The sequence below is a fragment of the Blennius ocellaris genome (genome assembly GCF_963422515.1).
Source record: "Blennius ocellaris genome assembly, chromosome: 10".
Classification (NCBI taxonomy): domain Eukaryota; kingdom Metazoa; phylum Chordata; class Actinopteri; order Blenniiformes; family Blenniidae; genus Blennius; species Blennius ocellaris.
In genome coordinates, this window is record NC_137659.1 from 3,664,494 (window position 1) to 3,687,885 (window position 23,392).

Below are 23,392 nucleotides of genomic sequence, written 5' to 3' on the forward strand. Positions count from 1 at the left end.
AAACTCAGTCCACACCTGAGAGTGAAGGGAAGCTGTTATCTCGGCGAGTTATCACGCCGGCAGCGGACAGTAATGCTGACACCTGTTCTGACAGCTCTGTAGCGTCTTGATGCAATCATAAACTGTCTGCAAGTTGTTGCACGGGGTCACGTCGATATTCTGCCCAGCGGACGTTTTCGAGGTGAGAGGGTCGCGGTGGAACTGCCTTCATGCAACATAAACTTCCCTCTAATTCCCCGAGATCAAGCCTTGTTAAATGAGGTCGCCATACTGGCGTCTTTCCCCACCGACGTCCACGCCGGGCCACTCAAAGACCCTCCGCATTTCATCGCAGGAGCCCGCCCCGAACGCGACATCGCCGATTTTCTCCGAGGTCAGGAGGCAGGGGCTCGGCGCTTCTCTTCGGAGATGGGCGTGTTTTACTGGCCACAGCGATTGCGTGGCGATTTTCTCTGGATCCTGACGGACACGGTGTGTGATTTGCAGCGACAAGCGGAACAAATGTCGGTAATGAGGTCACCTTGGGCTCCAGGTCTGCATCCGACTTTCAGACCTCATGTCTCCCTCTGTGTATATGTATCCCACACACACACACACACACACACACTGTTAAATCATATTAGAAACGCGTTACACACAGAGAAATATGGCCACCAGAGTTATGAACACAAAAAGGTGGACGTTTAAAGACACACGACATGAAGAAATGCAAAAAGCGCTGACAACTACAAATAAAACTACCATCATTTCAGATTACATTTTGTGCACGTCTGCTGCTCGCTGCTGACTAGAACGTCCTCCATTTTGTGTTTTTCCACCACAATCCCATCCTTTTTGACCGGCCAATTTTTTTTTGCAGTTATTTTGCAGATTTTTATGTAAAAGGTTGAATTATTAACAAAAGTCCCAGCACACTAGTCCTGAACATCCCGCATTGTGTACGTACTGCTAGGGCTGGGCAAAAAAATCCATTTAATCAATTCATCGAATCTGTAGCCAAAAAAGATTTGTATTTTGCAAATTCGAGTTTTTTTCTTCTTCTCGTTTTTGGCATTCCTTTCTACTTCGGTAGTAGTTGCTGTTGCACTTTTACTAAAACCTGGGTTAAAGCTTTAAGAACCGCCCAGCCCTACATACTCCCACTTTCACCAAAACCTGTTCCTGGCGTATATTTTGCAGTCTTTTTGTCATTTTTGCGGAAACAATTTGCTGAATTGTTAACAAGAACCCACACCACACTATTCCCATGCTTTCCACACATTTTGATGTGGTTTTTGTGTTGATACTCCCATGTTCACTAAAGTCTCATCCGCTTTGACTGGCAAATTTTTTGCAGGTTTTTTTTTTTTTTATACCATTTTTGCTCAAACGGTTAGCCGAACTGTTAACAAAAGTCATATTACACCATGCCCAGATTTTCTGCATGTTTTGTTGTTCTTTTTGTGTACGTGCTCCCAATGGTGCGGGACTGACGTTGGTTCCAGCTCAGAAATGCTCGTCTTTTTCTTCATGTGTTCAGTTTAAGCATCCGTGTGCACAAAACTGCTGTGTATTAGTGCTTGTTTGTGTGTGTGTGTGTGTGTGTGTGTTTGTGTGTGTGAGAGACACAAAGCGGACCTCATGCACGCAGCTCAGTGTCAGATCACATAAGAGGACTCGCTTGCCGACGGGCAGATTGAAACCAGAAGCTTCTCGGGAATCAAACAACAGCTGGTGGAGGAAAGGAAACAACCTGGGCTAAAATAACAGCCTTTTTACATTCACACAAAACCAGGATCCGTCATACGATTTAGACAGCGATGAATGCTGTATCCTTCATCGACGTGCAAATTCTTTAAGCTTCCCCGAGTCTCAAGTCGGAGACCCTTTTGGAGACTCTGTGGGAGGTGGATTGAATTAAATACTCAGCAGATCACTGATGCAACATGCTCATAAATTATCATAGTCAATGTATATGGCAATTTTTTTTTTTTTTTTTTTTTTAAGATAGTGTGCTTGTGGTCACACAGCATGCGAAGTCAGTTCGTCCCCCCCCCCTGCATTGGTTGGTCATTTTGCTTGATGTGTTTTTATCATTCGCCTTAGATGAAGGATCCAGAAAGTTCTCAAAAGGCTAACCAGAGTGTTTAAAGCAGATCGAGAACCACTCGTGACCGTAGCTTCAGTCTCTCACCATCTCTTCATTTCATTGCTTTGCCTTGTTTCCTGTGTTTCGTTCCTATTTGCACTCCATTATGTCATCGTCTTCATTTCTGCATCTTCCTGTGTGGAGTTTGCATGTTCTTCTTCTTATTACTCCACAGTCTAAAGACATATCTGAAGTAGTATTGGTAGGGTGGTGTGCAAATGAGAGAAACAAAAAATAAAACCTTGAACTGGGAACTCCTCACTGGGAAAATGTCAAATTTTTTGTGCAACTCAAGTATCAGATTCTGTGAAAAGAGCTGATTTCTATGCGTCTACATGCTGTATATAATAAGCCAACCTTTTTTTGCAGTTTAAATACACGCTTTCATTAGTGTCTCATAGTTTACTTAAGCAAATCTGTTCTCAGACGTGTACAAATGGATTCTATGAATTATAGTGTTTTAAACATTACACACTCCCTCAAATTGATAGAGGGCGATGTCGACCAGGGCAGATGTTATCCTCTTCAGCAAAGTACCACTGTGGTTTTGTGGCTCGTGCGTTTGCCTTGCTTGCATTTGAGCAGAGGTGTAGATCAACAGGGCTGCTGGATATTAGTTCAACACACAAGATGCAATAATGTTCAAAAACCTCTGATGAATACACTTATATGACATTAATGTCTCTGTGCTATGAGATTTGTACTTTCAGATAACAGTGCTCTTTCTCTTGCTGCTAATTTACACCAACTGCCACTGGGCCCTTCTTTATCCATTAAATGCACTTCTGCAGCATTTTTTAGGTGTAACAGTTTCTACATTGTTATATTTCCTGTATTATAATTTTTTTATTTTTAATTTTTTTGGTGCTTATAATTTTTTGCCCTGTGGCCACCAGGTATGAAAAGACTGTCTGTCAAAAATAATGTGTTTACATGAGGTTTTTTTCCCCCCAGAGTTTCTGTGAATAAATCGTATTTAATCGCACTTTTCTTCTGCATTTGTAGCGCAGGAAGGCACAGTGCGCCGTCTAAACCATTTATCTCCGTTCAGTCAGTCTTTTGCAATATGTATATTGCGCAGGTTGATAACGATAAATGTGTGGCATATTGTGCTGCTCAAAAGTTCAGTTATTTTGCTCACGACTTTTTCCTCAATCTATGAACTAGTTAAACTTCCTCCCCAGTAGGATTTTTTTTTTTCCTCTCACCTATATAGACTTGGCTCGCTCCTTAACATCCTTTTTTCCCTTTTAAATCTTCTGTACACTGTCAACTCCTGACAACCGCGACCCGCATCCGTCTTCCCTCAACATGGAAAAGTGAATTAATGGTAGTGAACTTCTTCATCCCCGTACCTGTTGTTGACACCTAATACCTCAGAAATTGGTTTCCCCTGTAGGTAAAGCCAGGCCTCGGATACACTAGAGTCTTGATGGAGGAGGAGGAGGAGGAGGAGGAGGAGGAGGAGGAGGAGGAGGAGGAGGAGGAATATTTCTCCCCCCTTATCCTCTGAATATGTCCCACAGATATAGCTTTTGAGTGGGTGCTGGCAGCCTAATGCCAGTTTACCCACTGGTAACATCCTGCTTTTTTTTCTTTTGCTTTTTTGCCTTTTCCTTTTTAAAGTATGCCGGTGGGGCAAAACGCCTGTGCTTTTCATGATTTTTTTGGTTTCAATTTGGCTTTGTTATGCTGCAGGCTTCTCTTTATTTACAATTTAAACTCCATCACTCAGGATCCTGAGGGGCACTACTCTCCAACACCTTCCTCTCTTCCTCTTTTGTCTGTTTCTGCTCATCTGGCAGGCCTCCAAATAAACCTTCCTCAATCAGCAAGAGTTTTTGTAGTACTATTATTTTGTTGACATGAATGATGTTTGCAGTAGTAGTAGGAAGGTGTATAAATAGTTGTAAACCAGCAAAGAGGCCCTGTATCTCCGAATTATTACCACCAGCACATGAAAAGGTGATGATAAGGTAAAGCAGGAAGACAAATGATTCATTAGATATTTATTACTGAGATAGAACAAGTGTCTTTTATGGGGTTCACCTTGGCAAGTCATTAAAGTCCACCATTGGCTTGGGTAGTTTTTATGCCACATAGACTTCCTACCCTCAACACATGTACAGTCAACATGCCAACTATTTGTCTTGATAAATTACATTCAGAGATCAGAGGAGTCAAATGCTCATAGAAGCCACACTTATACTACAAAAAGTGGAGAGATGCACCGATGAAACATGTTCAGTTTCGATACCGATCCTGATTCTGTGGCTTTGAGTATTAGCCAATAACCAATACCGATCTGATTTGTGTTCACCCTGAAACGCGATATACCTTTATATATGTAGAAAAGACAAGCGGCACTACCAAACTTGGTTGCGCTCGTTTGAATTTTCAGTGTGAAAAACTTCCAACCAGCAGATTCTATCTTTCGCTCCATTATGACGTAGCAATAGATTTAAAAGGATTGCCTCAGGTATAGGTTGCATTTGCTGGTACCCGATCCATCCATTTTGATGATATTGAGCTGTTATTTGATCCCGACATCGGATTGTTGCAAAGACGTAGGACCGAGATTTTTACTTCTTTCACTTAATAACTGGATGTTGCACAAGCTTAATGTGCATGAGGAAAAACCAACCACACGGTCACACAGCACTGTCTTATGACCAAATGTTTGTTCCCTGCGTCTGCTCTTGTATTGGCTTTTCAACTCCCACTTCTTATGAAGAACAGCCTCATAAGCCCTCATCTCATAAGAGCAAACGTCAACTGCAGCAAACGATTCCGGTGAGGTATATCTATAGGTACATACTGTTAAATGCCATCCCTTGCATCTCACTTTACCTGACTTGTTCTCTGTAGTTGTAATTAGAAGCCTGAGGATACAATTTCTTGTTAGTCGAGGATAATGTCTGTGTGGAAGGCTCTCTTATCGTGGATTTACCCATCAGGCACCTGTGCCCACAGGCGGTGTTGATAGCGGGATGCTATACGCTGCCGTCCTGCTCGGTGGTTTTTCCTGATATGGTCAGCTGGGAAAGTCACCTAAAATGTTTGCCTGTTGACAGAAAAATGACAGAAGTTCATCCATTTTATCTGGAGTTGACTTTCTAGGGTCAGACATCAATTGTGACGTTAGCATTGCTTAGCTCTCAGGCTAATAAGGAGAAGACGGTCATCATGAGATCGTTCACTGTTGGAGTACATCGCAATACTCCTATATTCATTTCATCTGTACAATCCATTTCCTGTACCCCCATTGGCAAGCCGAGCAGACTGAGAGTTAATACTGGAGATGCGTACATGCTCGACTGGCCCGTGTCGCTTTAGATGAAAGTGCTTCTCAACTGAAGCGAACGCAGAAGGCCTATGATCTGTATCTGCTTTGTTTTCCTCTTAGGACATACCAGAGAGAGAGAGAGAGATTTGGATCACGGTGTCAATTATTATCCCACATCCAAAACCTTTCATTGTCACATGACAAAGGTCGATTGGCTAAAACATAACCCAGGTTTACTGGAAATGTTTCGCTTTATTCAACATTTTTTTTGCACCTGTACACAAATTGCAGATTCAAAATGGCTCAACACATTTTTTGGAGCGCTATCCCCCCTCACAATTGTTTGAGATTGTCTTTGAACAAGTGAATGCATCAAATATCTTCCCTATAACAGAGAATATATTGGCATTGGTTAGTGAGACTGACTTACATGGTTATTTTTCTGGTTTCTGACTCTTCAAAACTGTTGAATTCATCGCTCGATTTCTTTTCAATACCTTCAGAGGATTGAAGAAAAAAACAACAACAAAAAAAACAGTAACTGCTGCCTTTTTTACACTTGTTTCCGCAGTTTGTGCCAGGGTCGGTGCTGATGCATGCACCACTAATATTCCCCACACAAAAGCAACAGTTTTATTTTTTATATTTTTTGTCATGGCTTCAAGTCAATACACATCCAACAGAAGCAGCCACAGCGTGAACAAGATGAGCAACCTCGAGCATCTGCGGTCTTACAAATAGATTGCTGTTGAGGCGAGATGAGGAGGCGGGAAAAACGATTGAAAGCTCAAGGTTTTTCTCCTCCAGCGTTTGGACCGCCTGTCCTCCCTCCAGTGATAATGGAGGATGTTTCCTCTAAAGTGGAATTTCAGTGGCGGGGAGGCCTGTGTGGCTCCCCCCAGTGAGAGCCCCCACTCCCCCTGATGCCTGGCTGCCAAAGCCGCCTGGCCTTGGTTGCAGCATGATGCCAGCGGGCTGCATGGGAAAGAGGAGGCAACAGACCTGCACGCTAAATGCAATGGAAGCCAACATTAGATACAAGAAGAATGGTTGTGGCATTTAGTCCTTTATAAACAACAACTTTTTTGATGGCCAATTGGAACCAACATGGTAAAAATATATATATATATATATATATATATATATATAAGATGGTTGCTTATTTTTGAAGCTGTTCCATTCTCCTTTTTGCACCTTGAGTGATCTTCAGTGCCAAACAAAGGCACATCATCAAAAAGCTTAATTTATGCATACATACATGCTCATGTGCAGAGAAAAGGAGGTAACATAACATAACCCAACAAAGTGCCTTTAAGTGGCAATTTAAAGCACAGAGTTATTTTGGTTTGCGCTAACAACCATGTAACAAACACTTGTGCAAGCTGCTGGTTTCCTCAAGAGGCCTCGCATTATATACACACAATAATGCTCAGACAAAATAAAATATAAAAGGTGAACAACAATGGCGACAAAAGGCCGCCTCAAGGACGAGAAGGGTCTTGTAGGCAACACATGCTGCATAAGGACTATGACGCCACATGATGGTGTGTCTTGGCTGAGTTTGTGAGGTTTTAAATATTTGCTAGGTGTTGTGGGGTCATCACTGCTGGACTCCTGCATGATCACGGAAAACTAAAAGTGTATCCATCCTTTCATCTATTCTATATCTTCATGTGATGGCAATATAGAAAACCTCATACGCCTCATCTCCCTCAAGCCAACAGAAAGAGGCAATCATTCCAGCCCATCCTGGTCGAACTGTGGAGCCTTGTATTCATGTACTTACTTATTTGTTTGTACGTGAGAGAGCCAAAAGGATGACATCATCTGCAAAGAGGCTGTTCACCATCCTCTGGGTTCCAATACTGAAGCAATAATGGGAATTTGATCGACCTGCTAGTGTCAACGTGAAAGACTCAAGCCTTCCATCCTTCCCAGTGTGTGCCATTGCGTTTCCACTTTTGTACCATTACACCGTCTGAACCGCCCGTCTGGTCCAGCGCTGGGTGTTCGGAGGCCTGGGCAGCACCACTCCCGCTATTTGTCCGCCGCGGTCTCTCCAGGACCAGTCGGCGCAGAAGATGAGTCATATGTTCAGGAAAGGTCATCCATCAGGGTAAGAGAGCCGGAGAGGGGGCGGAGGGGGACTCGGAGTAGATAGAGAGGGGAAGAGGAGAGTGATGGAAGAGGGAGGCTTTAAGTGTTGCCTTTCCATGTCAATTTCCCTGTCAAACGCAGAAAGTGGACTCACTCTTCCTCTTCTTCTGCATCTTTCACCTTGTTCTTCTATTTAGTAATAGTTCCTCAAACTATTAATATTTAGTTTTGCTTCTAAGTAGCCCAATTCTGTTGATTTATACCTGTGCGTCGCAGACACAGAATTCTGAACAGGCTGCAATGCAATTACTGGAAATGAAACAGTGGTGTAAAAAAATTACATGGAGAAAATAAAACGATTGCTGTAGAAGCTTTTATTACATCACTGTGGTAAACAAACCAAGTGGATTTTAAGTGTGTATTTTCATAAGACTGAAATCCAAAACAATATATTTCTGTTTAGAAATACATTGGATTCTGACACGACTGCCAACAAACTTTTGATTCGATGAAAATCTATTGAATAATGCATTGTGAGAACATTCATGAAGGCATGACAGTATTTTTTTCATGCTTTATGAAACATGTTGAGAATGTTCATTGTTATTTAACCATCAATGTTGTTCCAAAACATATTTCTTAGCTTGAAGTGTTGGCCTTTCATGAATAATCGATCCATCTCCGATAAACCACCTGGAAAATGGACTCCGAAACACAAAGAAAATTTACCAATTTCTCACCAATTAATCTCAAATGCATGTTTTTAGACTGTGGGAAAGAATATGGACAATCCACAGAAAAAATGAAAAAAAAAAAAATGGATTCCAACCCATAACCGTCTCCCCTTCCAACATAATGTCAATTGAAACGTCAGTGTAAGTTAGCAGTGATATCCTATAGCATGAAGTGAAGTGACAGCACTGAGCATGCAGGAGCTGTAATAAATAAACGTTTATTCGACACGTCTTGCAAACTGAAGATAGTGATGTTTCAATACCAAAAATCAGAGCTCCATGCCAACATGTACAAGCTGGGTAACTAAACAATTTAATTTCCAAGGAATGTTTAGTATTGTCAACTTAATCCCCAGACTACCAGCAGTTTAATGAATATATATTTAGTTAAACAGAGTTTTATTTAGGCTGATACTTCATGAAACTGTAGCTTACAGACCGCTTTGTATCTGGCTGCTTCTGGCTGCTTCTGGCTGCCTGCCTCCCTTACCATGGAGGTATTTGTCAATCCATTCTGTCATCACAGCCTGATTGTCCTTTCAAGGAGCCCCTCCGGAAAGAAACTACTTTTGTAGAAGAAACTGATTCTGTCTGGAGCTTCTCAGTCCAAACAGACTGCCCGGGATGGTGTTTACTCCTCCAGCAGTGGGTGAAGAGAGTATTTAGGAGGTTTTAGTCGCCCTCTGGAGAGCCTTTTTGTCTCCCACATAACTCACAGTAATAAGTCATTTGTAGGTGTTCTTCACAAGGCATCGATAGGCCCGTGTGAGAGATTGACGGCTCATGTAAGCTCAGCTGGATTTCTTCAGTGACGCATCGATGTGCGAGAGGAGAACGTCCTAAGGTGTCAAATGTATATTGAGTGCACTTATTCCCCCTATAGGCCACTCAATGTGCCACATGATGCAGCAAAAATGTGTTTTCATGCACTTCTATCCAATCATAGATGACAATTTTTCATAAATTTGTACTGGCATATTGAAAGGTTTATACATTTCATAATTGTTTCTTTTAATTAGCTTACATATGAGGATTTTCATTTATCGATTCAGTATATATAGTATGCATAATATATTTGCAAATTAACCCTCTTGTGACTATTCTCTTGGCACTGTTAGCATTTAGCATTTGTTTAAAAACTTTCCAGAAACCAGAGGCATAGATCTACCCATACACTAGATATTGCATCTCTGGATGTATAAAGCATGGTACTCATTTGTAAAAAGATAAAGATAAAGATAAATTTGTCCACCAAATGGACAAATTTATAAATGAATTCAGTCCCTCTTATCATCAAAGTGTTCAAATGCATTGTCAGTGCTGGGCAATGTTTGAAATTTGTAATCGCAATCGATTGTGTTGCTACACACAAAATTGAACAATGAATTTAAAAGTCGTGCGCATCGGTAGTTCATTGAGAATCCTGCAAATACCTCCTCGCGAATGAACTCTGTCTGACGCCCCATTCGCAGAAAAAATGCTGTAACTGACACGGAAGAAAACATTTCCCTTCCTCCGTCTGCTGCGTGTCGAGCAGTCTGTCAGAGAGACCCTCCCTTTCCTCCATCCGAACACGGCGAAGCGTCACCACTGCGCCGCCCCACTCGGCTGGCGGGGGTGTTGGTAGATGGCAGCCTTATCTCCAGTTTCCCCAAGTGATCGTCATCTGCCACTTATCAGCTCCTGTGAGCACTCCCCAAAAAAAACACTTCACTCCACAGGGAGATGAGGGAGGGAGGAGGAGGAGGATAAGAAAGAGGTGGCAGAAAGACAGAAGTGAGGAAAGAGGGAGGGTTGGGGGGGGGGGGGGGGTTCTAGGATGGAGCAGGAGGTAGGAGAAAGGTTAAGACGAGAGGGAGAGAAGAAAGGTCGTGTGAAGGAGGAAGGAGGAAAAGGGAGGAGATGGCGTTGGTTTGAATGCAGGAATGAAAGAGAAGGAACCTACTACCAGAACCTTTCATCCACCCGTCCAACCTCGACACCGCTTTATCTAACTGAGGGTCGCAGGTGGCTGGAGTCCATCCCAGCTGACTGAATTAAAATGTTTTTCCTCAAAAAAAAAAATGCTGTTCACTTGATATGACTGGTTTATCTTTCCATATTCACACTGTGACTAAAGGGAATCTGTCGTTTTATTGTTGCTTTGTTCACTTCAAGTGATTAGTCAAATTCAACCTTTTCAATCGCCCTTCATTCACACCAATGTCTTTTTTTTGTCACATGTTTGACCCACTCGTGGGTTTCTTTGTTCCCCCTCTCGGTGGGACCAAGGTTAGAGTGAACACGTTTAATGGTCCTGGAGAGCATCTGTCATCTGTCCAGTCTACCTTCCAGGGATGGCATTAATGCGTTAAGAGTGGACATAGTAAATGTTGACCTGTTTGGGGACGTGGTAAATGTCGGCAAGGTGCAGGAATGAGGGAGCGTTCGCCAACGAGAACTGTCGGAAAACTGTTGAAGACCGTGGCTTCACCTTTCTTCACTCCGCTGTGGTCTGTGGTTTCATTAATGTCATAAATTCATAACTGGCGGCACCAAAGGAAGGGAGAAGGAACACCTCCATTGCGGACTCCAAAAACAAAATGATTAGTCTTAACTGGTCACTTTCAGTTTGAAAATGACGCAATGATAATAGCTGCCATGTTTAATGACTGAAACTCAGAATAACAGTGTCTTGCCCAAGGACACTTCAGTATGCAAAAATGGCCAGATTTATCCAGCAACTCTCGACATGGGAAAGCGATCCCCTCCTCCAGCTCATTCACAGCAGCTCCATGGTTCTTCAGCTGGGTCTCGTAAGGAGACGAGGGAAAAACAAGGATAGCGAAAAAGATGAAAAAAAAAAATAGAAGCCGGTCAAGGGACAGAAAAGACGAGAAGCTAGAGGGACAATTTGCACAAACTCAGTTTGTCATCACATTTTTTTTCGGAGCCACAACATTGTTTTATTTCATTTTCCTCCCCACATACTGGAGGTCAGTTTCATTTGTGGAGAATTGGGTTTTATGACTCAAGACTCAATTTCTCAAAGGTCACCTCCACTTTGGGAATATTAGCTTTTATGACAATTCCCTTTCAGAGCGAGGGGGAAAACCTCTTTTACAGACTTTGTGCGGCCGTACGCTGCCTGCAAGCTGAAACGTGGACAGAATAGCCAGTCTATATTTCACAACGTGACAGTGGCGATCTGCTAATGAGCGGCTTGTTATTGGAATCGGGTTTCCTGCCTCAGTGCGGCGAGGCGTCGGCTGATGTGAGGTCATTAATTGTTGTGGGCGGTCGGGATATGTTTTCTTGCGGGGGTCCCTGGTGTCATATCAGCTTAATGAATTGTTTGTGTAAACTTACAGAGGTGTTTAATACCTGCCTTTTAAAAATGTGAATGAATCAAACGGAGCCGGAGCGAGGAGCTAAATGTCATCAATTAACGCCGCGGATGCCGTGCAACGCAACGAGGAAAACAAACACATTACGGCTGTTGTGTAAGTGTGTTGGGATAATGCTCCTGTTCCACCCAAACGAGGTAAATTATTGAACCCAGTCAACTGGTTTTAAGTTTAAACAGTGACACAGTTCGTTAATGATATTGTGTCGATCAAGATCAGAGGTTTTTTTTGTTTTTTTTATTGGTAAAATGTTCACTAAATATCTGCAGAGTAATCGATAATTTAATCCATTGCCTCCAACCTCTCTTCTCAAACCAGGTGCGATTACAGTCTCCTGGTAAACAATGTCATATCAGCCTGAATGTATTTAGTGATTGTTTCATGCAGGTTAATATGAAATATGCTTCAGTTGTGCATTGCTCCAGTGAATATAGCTTTTTTTTTTGTCTAACTCACAGTACAATCTGCCTTGGTTCCATTTTTTTCCAATAAAAGTACTGGAAAGTGTTTTGGTTTTGTAAAAATACATCTCTCCAACTTCCCACCATGTGCACTAGTGGCGGGGAGGAAGGCTTCAGTCGCATGGTTTTCTAGCCCCAACTTCCAGCGGGTGGTTGTTACCTTGTACAGTAAAACCTCAGACGTAGGTGTCCCCCGAAGACAGGTGTCCAAGTCATGAGGACAAATTGTAGGACCAGTTGATACTGAATGAAGCATTTGGTGAATTACCAAACCTATGCAGCATTGATCATACACAAAAAATACTGTTGACAGATGGCTTCACGTTGCGAGTTAATGGCCAGTGATATTGAGTGTAGTTAAATACCGAGCACCCCATTTATGATCCATTTACACATCAACGTCATCATGGCATAGTATCAAGACATATTAGTCCCAATATGCATGATTTCACAATGGTTGCCAGTTGGTTACCTTGGGAGAATCGCAGCACGAGTTTCTACAGACGTCTCTTCCTTACTGTAGAGCACTGTGAACAACAGTGTAATGTAATAAGATCCAGTTCTTTCCGTATGCCATCAGTAATCTTTCTTTTTGCGTGAAAAAAAAAAAAACCTGATCGGTCCCTGCATGTACTACTTTTTTTCAAGATGGCGGACATTTAGAAGATGGAACCTATATTTATATTTTGGCCGTTTTAGTGTCCGCTTGGCTTGGAATTTGCCATGAAAAAGTTGTCCATTGTCTGCGTTTAGCACGTTATCTGCTCATTTCGGTGTGTTAACAGGTAAAATATATGTCCGTACGCACCGATTCATCTGCTCCGTACAGGGTGTCTGATGTTGTTGGATCCCCTCACCAGAGGCCATTGGAGTTCAGGTTACATTTCTTACACTTACATTTTTCAAGTTTATCTTATTTATGTCTTCACAATGTAAAAAAACTGATTAAAATTTTTTTTTTTTTTTTTTATAAAAGGTACTTTTGTAAGAAGCCAGCCAGCTAGCTATAGAGCTTTGCGTTCTGGACAACACAAGAAATAAAGAAACAATGCATGCACGTAGAGGGAGAACATCGAAACTCTGCAGCCGGACCGGGGATGATCTCGCTGTGATGCCACATTCCGAACCTCCACACCACCGTGCATCCAACTCACGTCTTAAAACAGTTTGTTATTGTGAGAAGGCTTCTAACCGTCCAGCGAGCTGCCGGCCTCCCGGTGCTGATGGATTGTCAGCCACGGTGGCAGGGCGGGTGTGAGCCGCAGCGCCCCGTGGACTCTTGTTTTCCCCACTTTTCCTTGTCTCTGTTATTTGTCTCTCCTCTTTTCCCATCTGGATCTCCCCAGTTCTCCTCCACTAAGCTCCTCTTTTTTCTCTCCCTCCCTTCCATTCCCCCTATACATCATTTCTCTCCTCCTCCTCCTCCCTCACCCACTCTTTATGTCTCTTTCTACTCTTCCTCCCACCTTTCATCTTGTCTCCCCCATCTGTCTGTCACCTCTCGCTCCGAGTCCACACATCTCCCCGTCTCCTTGCTCCCCTCTCCTTAATGGTGTCTCGTCCCCCAGGTGGCCCTTTGGATGCCATTTCGGCCCCCTGCGTTTGAATTTAATTACACATGGCATTGTTTTCGCGAAGGCCCACATGCCCCCCACCACCACCACCACCACCACCACCACCACCATCACCCCTCCACCCGACACTCACACAAGCACACTACTGCCAGTTTGTGCTGCATCCCCCAGATTACTGCAGGCAATAACACCCAGGGTGTGGGGTGGGGGGGTGGGGGGTGGGGTTTGGGTAGGTGGAGGGGGTTGCGAGGACCAACAAGGAACAGATTGAAGGCTGAAAAGTTGATATCAGCAATCAAATTAATGCAAGTGAGACTGAAACCATATCTAATTAAGACGATTTTGACGAAACGACAAGCAAATCCGTTACGACAGAAATGACGGCGACTCGCGGCGTCGATCAACAGACGACGGAGAGTTTGTGGACCAAACATTTTTTTGAGGGCGTGTATTTTGTCGGGGGGGAAAAGTCGACTCCACGTTAATTCTTTGTAAATAAAAGCGCTTTCAAGAGTCGGTGGGTTATTTAGATATGAAAAAAACATTTTTGTTCTTTGTTCCTTGCGGATTAATTTAGTGTCCCTTTTATAGTCCCTTCCCTGAGTTTTTTTTTTTTTTCGTGGACGAATTAAATTGATTTCAAATCCAAATTTCTGTGCTCTGCAAGAAATGAAATGTAAGATTTAAAGGGTTTATTGTCTTATAGAACAACAGAAGTTGTTTCTTTGTTTCCACATGATTGGCAAACAAAGCTAAAAGACAAAACTGCCAAAACTAAGGCAATTCAAATGTGAGAAATACAGTAGGAATTTAACTATTACGGTATATAAACACACCTAACACAGGTACAATTGACTACTTTCATATTACTGCAAGTAGTAAGTGAAATTTTGTAAATGTTTTCTTCGTGGCTGATAGGGTTAGGGTAAATTTAGCAGAAGCCAAACGGCCCTTTCAGAAAGAGGAATAGATAATAAATAGGATTTTCTTTTTTTCATTCAAAAGACAAATTTGCTTAATTTTTACATATTTATTGCTTCTCAAAGTTACGTCGGCCGGGATAATCGTCAAATATTTCTTGCAAAATATCGATGTATTTTGTAATTTTCTTTTTACAATTTTGTTGCTGGTCTGGCGGACCAGATTGGAGCCCCTTAATCACGGTTTTTTTGCCCACTGGCCTCATGTTTGACATCCCGGCTCTAGTGGTACCTGGAGAAAAGTGTTATTGTTTTAAAGCCAATATTAATTTGAATGCAGTTTTTTTAAAATTTGGCAAAAATAAAGGTTAAATATTTGTAAATAAGATGCTTTCTAATGCAAAAATTCACTGTATTCCTTGTGTTTTAAATAAGGAAAACTCATTAACCTCTGAGCTTTACTCTGCAGAATATACAGTATGTTATCTGCCAGTAATCTATCTTTTTCTATCACTTTATTATTAGTTACAAATTTTCCTCCCTGTGATGTATTTTTTTATTATCTGCAGGAGTTGTAGTGATAGTTTGAGGCACTGGTGTGTAAGAAAGGAGAGAAAAGGGGGGAAAAAGTCAGCGTTATATTTTAATTTGCCCAGGGATCGTCGCTTTCATGAAGTAATGTGATTACATCCCGGTACTGTGTCACTGCAGTGATGGCTCTGCAATGTCTCTCGCTTTGAGAGATGGCTGTTGTTTTCTTCTCATTATACAGCCTCTGAAATGTACCGGGGAGGGTGAGTGAGAGGTGTTGTTGGGGGGGGTGGGGTTGGTTGGTGGTGGTTAGTGGCTGAAATAACGACCCCTCGGTGCTGCAGAAAGCATCCATTCTGTCGGTCTAGGACTTGTGGAGCCAGCTCAGGCCTTTCCCTTTTGTCAACAGTGAAAAATGAAGCATTTCTGAATCCCCGGCACTCGCTGTGTTCCCCTCCAGGCGCCTCAGATACATTGAGTTAACATAAAGCAAAATTCAGGACGGGGGCGGCACCGGTGACAAATGAAGCGCCTCCGTGTGTTTTGGAGGGAAAATAAAGGGGCCCCTTTTGTAGAAATAAGATTTAGTCCATGTTACTTCCTTCAGGCCCAATTTCTTTTCCCTTCAGTCCGAATGTATGTTCGACACAATGGAAGATGGAATATTCTTCAAATGGGGGGGGGGGGGGGGGTAATCTGAGCATAGATCATTTCCCTTCAGCTCGCTCCCGATCACCAGTCAGTCACTGCGAAGTTTCCATCTTGTCACGTTGCAGCTTATTTTCACGCCGCGCTGCCTGGCAGGCCGCAAGAGAAGTCGCCAGTTGGTCTGATCACGACACCTGGCCCGCTGCGGTTTCTTTAAAAATGGATCCAATTTGGGTTTCGGGAGAGAAAGCTCGCCGGGGTACAAATGAGTCACCTCGGCTCGCCTCTTCACGAGCGCCGCTCTCGCCCAGCTCCCGACTACATTTGTAGTCTGCAAGGCGGGGGGAAGGAAGAAGTGGATGTTCCCGGGAAGCTCTTGGCTACATTCAGGGAGAGGCCGTCGCGCTGTGGCGTTGGGCAGGTCCAAAGACTTGTCGACTAATTGGAGGGAGCATCACCGCCTGTGATGTAGTCACGCTCGCTGGCCGCAGCGCAAGTCACTCCGGGGAGGCAGACGCGCGGCCGACTTCGTTTGCCGAGGATTCTGACTCCCTCCCGATGAAATTCATGCAGAGCACTTTCATGTTTGTTTGTATTTGTGTACACCAGGCTTCTTAACTGTGAGTCTGTATCAGGCATGAACCGCATGTGTAGGTGTTTCTGCCTGTGTTTGTCTGTCAATTAGGCTTTCCCTGCAAATGCGACTCAAATAGGTTTTGCCTCACCAATTACCAAAGGCACTTTAGGCAACAAAGTGTTTCGATGTTTCATCTAGTCGGGTTCCAAAGTTGCCTGCTATTTACCATCTCCGCCTGTGTTTCATTTAAACTTAATTAATCCTTTAAAACATTTGGAGCGAATCAATGCGGCTACCGCTTTCACTCAGAGCGAGCGACAATTGCCCAGGAAAGAGAAGATGACAACAAAAGGCTGATGGCATTAGACTGGGTGGAATGAGACTGAATTTTACTGGTTGTGTTAAGGCAGTAGTGTGTTAATTACTGCCAGACTCCAGAGGCTGCGAAGCAAAGTTGTACACAAACGAACCCCCCTCCTCGCAACCACCCTCCTCGTCTCCTCGATGGTACGCGGTACACAGACAAACCTTTCAACGTCCCCATTGTCCGGTGATTGCCATCAATGCACATGTGGGGCAGGAATGGACTGACACAGACCACCAAACAAACCAACTTGGACAAAAATACAACTCGCTATGGGAAAAACCTGCCGTGTTCTCTTTTTTTTTTTTTTTTTTTTTTTTGCTTTCTTCAAAACAGCCATCAACTAGACTGAAAGTAGATCGACTGGAAATTCGGTCTTTGAGTCGGCGTCAGTTCACTCCTGTGCCTCCTGTGGAGCAGTGGCAATCACTGGACAGTGGAACATTGGAGAATTGTCATTGCGGCGTGTGTTCTTGCCAGATGCCATGAATACAGCCTTACTGCTGTGTAAGCTGGCAAAAAAATGCTTATTTTTCTGTGGAGTTCAGTTGAACAGAACAAAGTGGTCCAGAATCTGTTATGTCTTCATGTTTCATTGTAACATTAAGAGGCAAAGCACATCAGTGTGGAGTACAAACTTAAATTCCAACCAGAACACCACACTTCAGATATAACCTGCCTTAAATGCCTACTTCCTCGTACACAGACACACACCGGGCGGTAACAAACAGGTTGTTATAAGCTTTCTGTAAACCTCCATTATGCCCTGGTTATTTCAATCAGATGTCTTGGAGCAGAATAAGTTTTAAAACACACAGGGAGGAAGAACAAGCTCAAATATATGTGTTTTTCTCAGTCGCTGGAAGATGGTAAATGGACCCTTTTTACTCTGAAGCCATTTTGCCACAATCTTACCATCACCAATGACACAGCAACTATTCCACATCTATTATACCCTGCTACTTTCTGGTGCTATTTGACACAAAAGTAGTCATTACCTCTGTCTGGATCGTGGCGAATAAGGTCAAGTTCACCTTTTTTTTCTTTTTTTAATGGGTCAGGAGTTACTTCCAAGTGAGACTTAGAGTCTGTAATGATAAAGAGCAAAGAAGTGACATTTTTAAAGCCTGAAGAGTCACATTTCCTCCAACTAAAATCAGCACAAGACCCAACACTGCTCTCTCTATTCTGCAACGTTGCATTTTGTTAACCCGCCGTCCATTTAGTGACGCCACCACCAGTGTTTTACCTTTTGACAAGCGACGCCTGAGACATGGCGGATGAGTGCAAAAGGTCCCAAACGAAAGGTAACCGGCATCTCCATTGGACGCTTGTATCACTGAACCCGAGAGGAGCAGAAGACAGGCGCCGCTGACAAACCAATTCTGCCGCTTCAGCTTTTATTTCTCAGCGAAAGGGAGCCGCCGGCCCGCGGGCTCGCTGACAGCACTATTAAGACGCGTCAACCCACTTGGCCATCGCGGACGCCGCGTTCAAACATCATTGTTTGGGGCGCCGGGACACCGACCAGTCAGCCACCGCAGTCGCACTTCACCGGGGTTTATTGCAGCACAGGATGAGTGTTATTCTTTCTTGCTAAATCACATCCGGTGATCAGATACGCATTCAAAAGGGCACGCAGACACTATGAATGTGCTCAGCACGGCACTCCAGTGCAATGAGTGTTGCTTTTTTAGCTGTTAGAAAGACTTTTAAGTGCTCGCAGTGTATTACATTGCTGAATGATGTGGGTTTTTTTTTTGCATTGTAAAGCGTGCCTTACCCAGCACCCCACCCCCACACACCCCCACCCCTGAACTGTAGTGCGTCAGGTCAGGATTCATGGTTACACAACACATGGCATAAATTGACCAGTGAATTGCGCGCTGACAGACTGAAAGACTAATTAAAAAAGCTGTTGGTGAATTTGGAGGACCGCGGCAGAGTCAAGGCTCGCTATTTGCATATCCTTCATCTGCCTGGTGTGTCAACAAAGGAGACGCGCTCAGCGTCCCCACACCGGTGTATTCAGATGCAAAGCAAAGTGAATGTAATTATGTATCTTTTTTTTTTTTCCGCAACATTTTGTTCTGGCTTTAATATGTGCTCTGCCATGAATTTCAATTGTGGCCCTCCATTTGTTTCTCCCTTTAAGCTGATGGAAAAGAGAGAGCTGTATGCGGGCTTTAATTCTATTTGTGTGGAAATTTGTTTGAATATTTGCCTGGCGGCAGGTCAGTTTAAAAATTAATATTTCATAAAGCAAAGATATGCCACTGTAATAGCTCATTTGGATCGGAAGTGGTGAGAATTTATTGTCGAGCCCCGTGGGGGTGTTGTCTTGCCTAATTCAGCAAATGTTGTGTCTGGGAAGAGCTCATACGATAACCTTTGTGACATCACCACCTGGCTGGTAAAACCCAGATTTCAGCTGAGGATAGACGCTCGCTTGAGTCCAAATGATGGCAGAAAAACAGTGAAGGACAAAAAAAGAGGACGCAATTGGGAATCTTATAAATGTATAGCATGCTTGAAAAGTTTTCAAGTTTCTACATTATATCTCTACTGTCCATGGAGTAAAACTATGGAACAAATTGAGTACGGAAATACATCAAATGTCAAAAATAATTAAGTTTAATAAAGATAAAAAACAATTGATTCTTGTAACAATGGCTTTGTGAGGTTTTGTGTGTTTATGGATCAAGAAATATACGACTACTAACAACTTTTTTTATTCTGTTTGTTTTGTTTGGGTTTTTTTTTTTACACGTTTGAAATAAATGTTCAATCTAAAATATCATTACTGTTTGACATGGATTTTTTAAAACTGGGATATAATGTTAAGTTTGACTGTATTGAAATAGTGGCGATAATGTACTTCAATCTGCATGAATGGCTTCATCCTGTTCCACTTGATATTGCTAAGAGATGGATGAGTAAAATTAAAACGAACATTGTTGAGATGTGATGGACAATTGACAGCAGGCACTCGATCGTCAGCCTTCGTTTTTTGGCACGATCGTAAGATCATGTCGGTCTTCGGTCGTAAGACTGCTAATAGCTGTTCACAGCCACTCGTTCTAATCAATCGATCTGTCTATCCTCACCGCATTCACATCAAAGCTTTCTCATAGAATATATTCCAGACAACGACTATGATGATTCAGCAGCAACGTGGCTTTCAGCGTCTCCTGTACCCAGACACAGCCACACTCGCTGAAGGTGGGATTTTCACGTCTGAAAATGTGACACGGTTGGCGTTTTTTTTTTTTTTTTTTTTTTTACATGAAATTGATCTTTCAAAAATGATACGGCTTTGTATCTGCCTCAATCCAGATTTCACAGTTTGCCTATACTTCCAGCTTAATCCTTGACAACCCGATAGTATTTCTCCTCGGTGATCGCAGTTCATTGGTTGATTACATGTGACACTGGCTCTCCTCGTGTGGTATATTTGGATTGCACAATGTTAATTGACCTCAGCGGAATCATAAGCGAGCACCACTACGATCACGTAAATATTCTTCGCAAAAAAAAAATAAAATCTGGTCGTGTGACGAGATTGTTGGTGTCATTTCCTGTTTTTCCTGTTTCTGTTGGTTGTTATTTTGCCATACATCAAAGGTGAAGAAATGCTTTATGTTCGGTGGAATTTCGTGGCAAGCCTCACCGACGCCTTATCTTTCACAGAGATAAACAAGTGTTGCTGCATGTTGTTCTGCGTTAAAAGGGCTTCAAAATGTCAATTTTCTGCGCTAAACTCGTCAGATTTCTGCATGTTGCGTAATGCATACATATTGGAAGATATTTATCATTCGTCTCTAACGTTAACCAAACGCAACTGCTCGGGCATTTGGATAAATGAGGTTTATGTTGTGTGGTGATGCGCCGGAGGTGGGAGGAAGCATTGATTTTCTGTGAATCAGTCGAGCACAGAGTTTAAAAGCTTGTTTGGCAGAATTTGTACCGTTGATTAATAGTAGTGGCCGTACACACACACAAACACACACACACATGGATGTATACATCACATTATTGTGGACGCGAGGGATTAATCAAATATTCAAGATTTTTCTTGCTGAAACTGTATGAAGAGAAGTACGAACTAAGTCCTCACATCCTTCTTTGTATGTCCCGTTTTTAATATATAAAGACAACACACATGGACAGCTCAACAGTCAAGATCATTTTTTAATGAAAACCCTCCTTTCTTTTCTCACTGTAGTGCAGCAGAAAGTGGCGCTAGAGAAGGAAGCCAAGGTCACCATCCTGGAGGCCGGGGTCGCAGATGTGAGTACACGGATCATCATTTTATACAATTTGTACGCCTTCTGAGGAAATGATACGCATTCCTGTTTTACTTTGGACCCTATTCAAATTGATGCCTCTTATCAAATTATCATATGCAAGTCTAGCTCATTAAAATCACATGAACACTGAACCAAAGGGCAAACCTCAGTCATGGGTAATAATTGAGTATTGCTATTGGGAAGGGAACTATAGTAAACTGGGAGATTCTGTTAATGGTGTATCTTCTGCGATTAAACAATATTATACAAAATTATATGACCAAATATGATATTACATGCGATGTTATGATATGACAAGATGCACTATGATATGATCCAAGATATGTGACAAGACACTACACGCATATGATGAAGCCCAATAGTGTGTGATGCAATGTATGTAAAAAAATTTTTTTTTATAAGAATAATATAAGAAGATACGACTCATCTGATATAACACAATACTGTGAGTTACATGATATGACACAACACTACAATATGACAAAGTAGGACAAATATATGACATGCGGCTGAATTCCATGATAAAATATCATATAAAACATTAAGTTATGATATAATAAAATTCAGTAATATATGATACAGATTATATGAGACTATATGACATAATACAATATGACAAGATACAACACACATGATATTACACAATACTGTAGGACATAATATGATTAAATATGTTATGTTATGATATGATATGATATGATATGATATGATATGATATGACAGTGATTTGTGATAAAATTACACATTAATATTGTACAACTGAATACAATATGAATATAATGTGATACAATGCATTAAACCAAGATACTAAATGATACAATATGAAGGATTAAGATGAAATTCAATTCAATAAGATGTGATACAACTCAATAAAATAGGCATAATAATCCAAGACATAAGACAATATGATACGACACAGTATTTATTGGCAGGATACAATACGGCACAAAAAGACAGAACACAACATGACATAATGATACGACATGATCCAATGAGGTGCAACACAATACGCTCCATTGACCCAATGGAGACGCAATCATCAACAGGTAAGTGGAAATATAACACTTAGAGTGTCTGAGTCACCCTTTAACAATTGTATTTCTTCGAATTTCCATTTCTGAGGGAATACTTTACTTCCATCCCTCACATTATTTGTCCACGCAACACCTCAACGATGGCATCGAAGAACGATCTCAACGTTCGATCCCAGCGCCATCTTTGCCACATCTGTCTGCCTTTCATTACTTGGCATTACTATTCTCCGCCGTCTCTGCGGTAAATAGACTGCTGAGCATCTGCACTCGCCTATTGATTCAAGAGTTCGTCTGCACCGATGACGGCACGCCATTCACCGCGCCCGTCAACGTGGTGGGAACGCGGTCTGAGAGGCTAGCGGCTGGAAGAGGGGGCAGCAGGAGACAATGAGAGAGAGAGAGAGAGAGAGAGAGAGAGAGAGAGAGAGAGAGAGAGAAGTTGTGAGGTTTGAAGACCAGAAGGGTAAAATGGAGGGTCTGTGGAGGTGATCGATACCCAACTGCAAACGGGAGCCAATTACATCCAATCGAAGCCCTGTTGTGTGTGTGTGTGTGAGAGAGAGAGAGAAGCAGAAAAAAGAAATCCCTCTATCGGCCCGACTGAAGGAAGAGGTGGGAAAAAAAAAAAAAAAAAAAAAGCCCAGCTAGTCCCAACCTGTAACAATGCATCCATCATCACTCCACACAGTGTTTATTATAGTTTTATCATACACTGTAAAATAAGAATATTAGCATACTACATCACAGATGACAGGTAAAAAAAAAAAAAAATACAAGGGAGAAAGAAAAACTATGAAAAGTGAGTTTCTCAGCAGTGCAGGGGAGGTGATTTGTTTTTCTCGCAGGCTCGACGGAAACGGGGCCCGCAGGTTTGAGCGCTGGGTTTATTTGGCAGGCGGAGAGATGAATTCTCGTTTTCCAATTGATGCCTGGGTGTACTTGACATGGAGATAACGTGGAAATTCATTGCTGCAGCAGAGAGAGGTAATGGGGAAAACAGTCCGCAATAAAACTGATAAAGACAAAACTGTTGAATAGTGAAACAGATCATAAATGATTGTGGGGTTGTTTGAGTTTACGCACCTGGAAATCCTCCGCGCTAGATTTGTACATGCTTTTCAGAAAGAAAAGGCTGAGTCAGAAGCCATTACACCTGAATATTAGTCTCTGAGTAGCTTATAATGGCTATATTCTAGTCTCTGGCTAATCATCTTTTATAAGCATCATTTGAAAAAGGTAGTTTTTTTTTAATGCTGTGTCGAATGCTGTGAAAACCTTTTTTATTATTAAATCTGAGAATTTTACCGTTTTAGTTGATACAATTATAGTCTGGACATTGACT

At 42.3% G+C, this 23,392-nt stretch overlaps 1 protein-coding gene across 1 annotated transcript in view; it reads left to right on the forward strand.

The window, feature by feature from the left end:
* Positions 1 to 23,392, forward strand: part of LOC308135094 (receptor-type tyrosine-protein phosphatase N2-like) — a gene marked incomplete at its 5' end in the record, with an annotated part of 199,749 nt that overhangs the window by 85,268 nt on the left and 91,089 nt on the right. Inside the window, one exon of the mRNA XM_080502967.1 lies at positions 20,932 to 20,996. Coding sequence (XP_080359093.1) covers positions 20,932 to 20,996 — 65 coding nt within the window. The remainder of the gene's footprint in view (positions 1 to 20,931; positions 20,997 to 23,392) is intronic.